General features: G+C 39.6%; 1 protein-coding gene across 1 annotated transcript in view; it reads right to left on the reverse strand.

The window, feature by feature from the left end:
* IFT81 (intraflagellar transport 81) overlaps positions 1 to 7941 on the reverse strand; it is a 37566-nt gene extending 29625 nt beyond the window's left edge. The window contains exons 1-7 of the mRNA XM_009870460.1: positions 7686 to 7941; positions 6785 to 6888; positions 6007 to 6187; positions 3027 to 3116; positions 1891 to 1956; positions 1462 to 1572; positions 119 to 203 (exon numbers count right to left, since the gene is read on the reverse strand). Of these exons, the coding sequence (XP_009868762.1) occupies positions 119 to 203; positions 1462 to 1572; positions 1891 to 1956; positions 3027 to 3116; positions 6007 to 6187; positions 6785 to 6888; positions 7686 to 7829 (781 nt within the window). The 5' untranslated portion in view covers positions 7830 to 7941. The remainder of the gene's footprint in view (positions 1 to 118; positions 204 to 1461; positions 1573 to 1890; positions 1957 to 3026; positions 3117 to 6006; positions 6188 to 6784; positions 6889 to 7685) is intronic.

Genomic DNA, 7941 nt, shown 5'->3' on the forward strand with positions numbered 1-7941 from the left:
AGATTCTCAAGTTCCTGTATGCTTTTTTGACACCACCGGATTACTGACATCCGTCCAGTTTTGATTTCATTTCTAACAGAGAAGTGTAAACTCCCAGCCTTTATAGATTACTACTTACTTTCAGGTTTTGAATCCACTACTGCATGATGCATCTCTTTCAGCTGGAGCTGTGCTCTTTGCAGTCTCTGCTCCGCGTGGAACAACTTTTGAGAGAGAATTGGATACACGTAAGCTCATTCCTTTGAAATGCATATTCAAGCAACTAAAACAAAAGAGTACCAAAACCAATCCCAAATATAAAATAAAGTAGCTATAAGCAGCTGCTGATTATCTTTTTCACGAGCGAACGCGCCAAAACAGATTTTCAACAATTGGCCTGGGTTTACTTGATATTCTCTAGTGTTAATTAAGGAAAGTATTCTTGTATTCCCAAGGGATATTTTCTCTGTGGCAGAAATTCATTCAGCTAAAAAAATCAAAGTGGCTGGAACATCAGAACAACAACAACAACAAAAAGGAAGAATCAGGATTGCAGCAGATAATTATCCTTATACTGCAGTTCTTCAGTGCAGCTGAGTTGTCACAGCAATCCACCATCCAACCTGGGAGCACACTGGGAAGCTTGGTGCCAGCCAACACTCAGCTGATGAGCGTTATTGTGATTTAGAGAGACGCGTACTAAGAACTGGAATTAACTGGTCATCACATTCATTTGACTTGTGATCTCGCTCAGGTTCAAGGAAAGACCCAAGAACCTACTGATTCACATGGATTCCACATCCACATATAGACTGAAATACTAAAAATCTGTTTGTGTTTTTTTTTTTTCCTTTTTAACACAGTGTTAGAAATTCAAGTTGAAGAATCTGTCGAGATACTACAATAGTATAGCACTGGATTTTACTAAATTATCTTGTTTTGACATTGTAGCACAGGAATAAAGCCCACCACCTATATTTAGGTGTCAACTGCTTCCAGTACTTTGAAAGACACCATCTTTGTGAAACTCGGGGACCGAAACCCCAAGCTTGCTCCTGAATACATATTCGCCTCACCCAGAGGAAAGCTGAGGTACTTGCTGTGTTATTTAGCCCCTGAAATCTTAGTGCAGATGCACAGAGATACAAATCAAGCTAAGGAAACATTTGCTCACTACCATAAATATAAAGAATTCTCTTTGGGTGCTACACCAGTAAGTCATGGAACATTTTCTGGGACTGCTAAATGATGATGTCAGTGGCAGCTGCGGCAGCCAAGTACCTTGAATGAGGTGTTCAAAACTTGCAGGGTCAAGCCTCTTCCTTTAAAACATACATAAATATTTCTATTTTAATTGGATTTAATTTTCTGGTGTCGGGAGAAACTCTGAACTGCTGTTCCTGATGTGCTTTTTTAAGTGCCTGACTCCTGAACCAATGTCAACAACTATTTATTTTAATAGATATGCTTTTATGTCAGTACCTGATTTTTTTGTTCTTGTTTCTGTTGAGCCAAAGATTCTTCTCTCTCCTTCTCTAAGCGAAGCTGTCTTGCTATTTCAAGCATTCGTTGATGATTTTGTACTGTCTCCACCTACAGCAAGTGGATAAATAGTGCATGTTACTGTCAGATAGTTGAGGAATGTATTAAAGAGATCATATGTCTCACAAGCCCACTTAGCGCTTCCTTTCCATACATGTTACTACCCAGAAATGACAGTGAAGTACTGGACTCAAGATTCTTAAAAGCTCTGGACTAACGCCTAGGGAGATTCCCTGTGGGTCAATTAGTTATTTGATTCCTTCCTAGACATACAGTATGTTTATCTTAATCCTTGTTTGCATTCCAAAATCAGAGTTGCAAGCCAAGGATTATGACACTGAAATGTAACAGCGTTACTTCTCTTATTACCCTCTTCTTAAGACGCTCTACTCTTTTGATGAGTTGATCTTTCTCCTCTTCCATTGCAGTGATGTCCTAAAAAGCAGAAAAAAACCAGATAAAGGAACGTTACTTATTTACAATACAATAAGGGTTGGACTAAATTCTGTCCAAATTAATAGAAAAATCAGAATTCTTTTCTGAACACACTGAAGTGGTTACAATTTTATTGATCTATGATCAGAACATCCAGGATTCCAACCTCTCTCTTCTCTCTTACTTCCTCCACAGTTCCCACTCACTTTATGCTAACATTCCTTCATCTGCACCCTTGAGAAATAGCATGTACATTTAAAATAAAAGCAGTGGATTTCTCTAAAGCAAAACCAAACAGAAACAACCAAGTAAAAATCAGTGTGAATTCAACATGTGATGCAGTCTAACCTATGTTCTTAATGCTACCGTCATCATCCGCTTCCTGGCAGACAATTTTGCACGAAGTTGCATATGAGTGATTTGCTGCCTTTTTTTGTATTAAAATTGTGTTGAAAGGAACATTTTCTAGTGCTAAAACATGCATTCAATTATTAGTTTCCTTTAATCCTATCTCACAACAGCAGGATTCCAGAGACTGGTAGTTATGAGAGAAAGGGAAATAAATTCTCCAAATTTAGGCTTTTATCTCAACATTTGCTTAACTTGTCCATATGTCTCACTGGAAAGCTGTACCCACGCTTAAATATTTTGCTGAAACAGAGCAAATATCTTCAGCTTAACACCTTAGCCACACAGGATCATCATTTTTGTTGACTTAAGCTCTTAATTCATTCAACACCCTCTGAAATGATTGCCCTATATCAGTAAAGCAGAAGGCTTTGTATCAGTTTGCATTTACAGGAAAAAGGGTTCTAATATTTGAAAAATCATGCTGAACAGTCTTGGCAGCCTTGGCCCTCAATCTGCTTCAGCAAGCTCAGTTCTAAGCACAAGCAAGGACTTTCTCATCTGTTTGCCAACAGAAAAGGGTTTCAAAAAGGCAGCTGCAGTGCTTACCAGCTCTGATCCGTGCAACTTACACACTGCAAAGAGTCCACAAACAAAAATAGAACCGACACTCACTAAGAAAATCTAAACAAAAGTTATGCAATTTTGTCAGATCCTTTTACCCTTCTTATTTCTGCAGCAGATAAACCAGATGTTTTGAGCTGCTCGCACTCCTTATGCAGGTTTTTAAATGCTTCCATCAGTTCTTCATACTGTAGAATGAAATAAAAACCATGCAGAATGAGCTCTATGTCTAAGAGTTTTCAGATCAACATGTTGCTTTACTACTAAGAAAGTAAATACAGAAATAAAAATACATTGAGAACAAGAATTAAAGGCATTTTTTCATCAGAAAACTTGTCGACTGATACAGCAAAAATAAAAAAATCACAGTGAATTATCTCCCATTTGAAGGTACATTCAGAAATGTCAGAATTTCTTCAGTATTTTCACCTCTTCCCTTGTATAACATAGCGTAGTCTTGAAACAGCAAGTTAAGATGTTATCTGAAGGGACAACACTACATTAAAAAATTATTCTCTCTTATTATAAATCTGTGTATATTGCATGTGTTAATTTATCAGCCCCAAAAGGAAGAGCTTGATCCGACGACATGCCTGATGGAAGCAATTGGGCTTGAATTTCTAGAGCACTGGGCTTCGGTCCAGCAAAGGTGTCCAAGAGCACACTCGACTTAAGATTGCATAATCCTGCCCTCAGTATATTATAGAGATTGATAGATGGAGTTCGGGAGTTAGAAAGAAGTAGACGGCGTGTTACTTCCACATCAGTACGTTGCCCACCAGTAATCTTAAACTGAGAGGCAGTGTGAAAGTCTGTGTGGGTGGAGAAATAACAGAGGACAGAAAGAGTTTAGAAATATGGATAGGAAATAAATTTAGATTCAACTTGGAAAAATGCAAGCTGAGACACAAGGAAAGATAATCTTCACAGATACAGCCATTCAATGAGACGGAAAAATCTAAAAAGAGAATATCAAGACATTTTGACTTCCTGGAAAGAGCAACTGATATAAATGTTGAACACAAAATGGCAACGACAAAGGCCAGTTCAAACAAAGGCATCACGTCCCTGAGCAGTGAAGCAGCAATTTTGTTCTATAAAACCCCAGGGAACAGCATCTAGAATGCTCTGTTCATTTCTGGCTGTTTCAATGTCAGGCACACACTGACAAGCCGAAATGAATTTTAAAAAATAGTATTAAAATGGCTACTGAGAAGAAGATCAAGTAACAGAGAAAGAGCTTGATTAAATGGCAAATAAAGGTACAGTAAGGGATGCACACGGTAAGGGATGCACAGGCTGGACAATGCAGAATGAGTTGCAAAAAGTTAGAAGTAAAAATGCAACTGGCCTGCATTACACCACTTATGCGTTATACAATGAAGTACTTCAACAAATAATGAAATAGCAGGTGGTCTCTGAGCAAGTGTATTCACAACTGCTGATGTCCAACAGCTTCCCTTTGGGCACATTCGCTACCTCTTTCGAAAGGAGAGTTTAGCTAAGTCTTTTCCTTATCAGGCCACAAAACTTCAAGAGCCAATGGCAAGATTCCGACAAGGGCACAGCCCACTTAGCCAGATCACGACAAAGGGAAGGTTTCCCCACATTCACCAAATAAAAGCTGCAGCTACCCCACGTGCACCCAACCAGAGAATGCCCAGGCTCCTGGAGCAGAAAGGAAGATTCCTGGTACCTGGGGGCAACTCACTAAAGACTGGATATCTAGATTTATGCCTGAAGCTGCTTACTTTCCAAATTATACACTGCAGCCAATCTGATGTGCAAATTGGAACACGGTTGAGAAAGCGGCAAGTACTCAGAGTACCTTTTGAAAATAATTCACAGGAGTACCTTTGAGCTTGATTCTATACACCCACAAAACTTGACCACCTTCTAGGATTTCCGAACTCTCATATTTTAAATGTTTCTCTTAAGAGACACTATCGCAAGCCTGTATATCTAAATAATTTTAAATTCTTTAATTCATTAGTACCTTAATATTTGCATTGTAACATTAAATTACATTAAGGTGGTATATTACCCCAGCTTCTGTTTTCAATTAATCAGCAGGGTATTATTTCAATAAGAAGGTTATTTTACTGTAATCCCCAAAGGAACACATCTTACGTAATGGAAATAATGGAGCTGGATATTTATACATATTAAGACTGTAACATACTGAAAAAACTTACTCTCTGAATTCCTTTCTCTCTGCTACTTCTGCTTAGTTATTCCAAGTTATAAGTCTAATATTGTTAGTGGCAACAAAAAAATAAAATACTTAGTCAAGCTTCAGACTATACAGCTTTGCTGGTACAGTTAATAAATTGAGTTACCCGTTACAAACCTTCAAAACCACCGTGATCTTGCAAATCACTACACATAACAAAAGGCATAGAAAGCTGGCTAAAAACTAGGTAGATACAGACCGCAGGTAATACAGATCTAAAACCAAAACTTCGGTTCACTTTAAGCTCTACATTTCAAACCCACCCACTCTGACTATCTAAAATCAACATTTAATGCTCACAAAAGAAGTGGGAACATAATGAGTAGGAATGTCAGGCCGGGAAAAGGCGATTTTTTACTTATTCACAAAAAAAATAAATGGTTGAAGCAGAAGTGGGATAAGGCTAATACAAATATTAGCTGCTAACCTATACAATCAATTGACAATTTGGTCATAACATTTTCTGGACTAGTTTGAAGTGGAAATTTATAAAGTTAAAAATACCCATTCATAATTCACAAGGGGAAAAAAAGTCTTTTAAAAATAAGAAATAAAAGCCTGCCTTGGCCAACATGAATCTGAACTTTACTTAGCACCCTTAATGAAGTTAAAACCTTTTGATTCAATGCTATCTATTAATATAGAGTCTCAGAGTTACTGGAAGAAAGGCAGTCAAGATATATATTTCTTATTACGAATCTCTGCACACTCTCAATTCCAACATGCTTTTAATGTAAGTTGCTTGAACGTGTATCTCAACAGTAGCTTCCCGATTCACTCATCACTCTTCCTATTGGCACTTTAACTTATGAATGCAAAATGTGGGCATTTACGAAAAATGGTACCTGTTTGTTGATGTCAGCCACACTATCATCCTGTAGGAACTCGGCTGGGACTTCCAATTTCACTAAGAACCGTGCCAGATAAGCTCTTTTCTTGAGTTCACTGGTTCTCTGAAGAAGCCAGTGTAAGACAGGATGAATCACAGGTTTGCTTCCAGTAACCAACCCTTGGCGAAATGCACTCCTATATAAAACCAAAAGAAAATACCAAGAAATCTCAAGCTAGAGAACAGTGGCTTGCAACAAACAATTTGTAATAGTTTGACGTTCCCTCAACACTCGCCTCGTGCTTTTCTTAATGCTGTTAGAAGAAAAAAACACTTGTGATCCCAGTTCGATGCTTATGATCCTTGAGGCAAATAAAAAAGCCAGAAACAACGACTCTCCCCATTCCATGATATTCTTGGGGAATAAAGGCAACGTGGGAAGAGTGGGGGTTTGCTGGGTTATAACCTGGCGCAGGAGGGTGCAGTCCAGCCTCGAGCAGCTGGTCTGGAAGTGGCGGGGAAGGGACTGACCCTCCCAGTCGTGCGGCACCCTCTCCTGGCTGGCTCCGCAATAGCAGCCGCGGCAACAGGGCCGGAGGGCATCCCGCAGCCTCTGCCTGCCCTCCCTATACCGAACCCTGCAGCGGTAAAGGGAGGAGTAGTTGCCTTCAAGACGTTACATGGACCCACTGGGACAGCGGAGCTCAAAAACACACGGAACTGCTGAATTAAAGGTCGTTGCCATAAGCTGGAAAAGATGGAGTACTGTGATTCATAGACAAAAAGGTACTTACAAGTCTGATATGCTTCCAGGAGGTTTGTATTTGAGGATACCAAGAAGACTCAACATTCTTTTAGCTGTTTGTTCCGGCAGCTCCTCTCTAATGTCAACAGCATGCTGAAGTTTTTAAAAAAAATATTAAAAATTAATTATCTGCTGTTTGTCCAAGTGATGATAAGTAACTAGCAACACTGGAAGAATTTATCCTTGCATCACATTATACATCAATGAAATGAGATGCTCTATACAGAACATTCTTTTTATAATCAAACTTCAATTCTCTTCTAAAAGATTTTTCTCCAACATGTGTATTCAGGAAAATTTATTCGAGGTACAAATTCTCCCTGCTCATGGGACCTCACCTATGCAGACAAACTGAGTACTGTCACCCAAGGAAGTCAGATAACCAAGCGCACCAAGGCACATACATCTGCACCCCGATGTACAGACGAACCCTGCTGATCTTAGACACGGTTTTGGTAGCCTCAAAGGAGAGGGTTTCAGTATCTGTTGCTACAGTTAAGACAATGTTCAACTCTTGATCAGTTCCTGTGTCTGTGAGCACAACAGCCTGACTTTTGACATAAGAACACAGCAGTTTTCAGTATGAACCAAGACCTGTATCGTGATTCCCAAGGTAAAAATACAGTCATCAGCCTCTGTAGGATAGGGATCCGGTATCCCTGGCCCAAGAAACATTTGCTTGTTTGCCAAAACCACACAGATGTATAGACAGAGAGGAATCTTGCCAGGCACATTTACTTCCAGTTAGATTCAAACAAGCTATTTTGGTAAACCAAACATGCCACAAGATTATACAGAGCCAGACCTAAACAAAGGCAAATTTCAGTGTCCAGCCCATTTAAAATGTTCACAGTTACGCAGCCGTGAGCACCTGTGATTGCCTGCCTTACCTTTGCATCAATCTCCCCCAGAACATCACTGAGCAGCTGCAACAGCTGCACTGACTCTAACGAGTCAAATGTGATTAAATTGTAGTTCTTCCTGAAGGGCTCCTGATTGAGCTTCTCAACAATGAACTGGATTTGATCACTCATAATGATGTCCTAGAAAAACCTCTGCAAGAAAGACGGAAGAGATATCACGAAGCTTCGGCGGGGATCTAGGGGGTGCCGGGAGGGCGGGTGAAGGCACCACCTCCCCTCAGCG

The sequence above is a fragment of the Apaloderma vittatum genome, unplaced genomic scaffold, assembly GCF_000703405.1.
Source record: "Apaloderma vittatum isolate BGI_N311 unplaced genomic scaffold, ASM70340v1 scaffold16745, whole genome shotgun sequence".
NCBI classification, from domain to species: Eukaryota; Metazoa; Chordata; class Aves; order Trogoniformes; family Trogonidae; genus Apaloderma; species Apaloderma vittatum.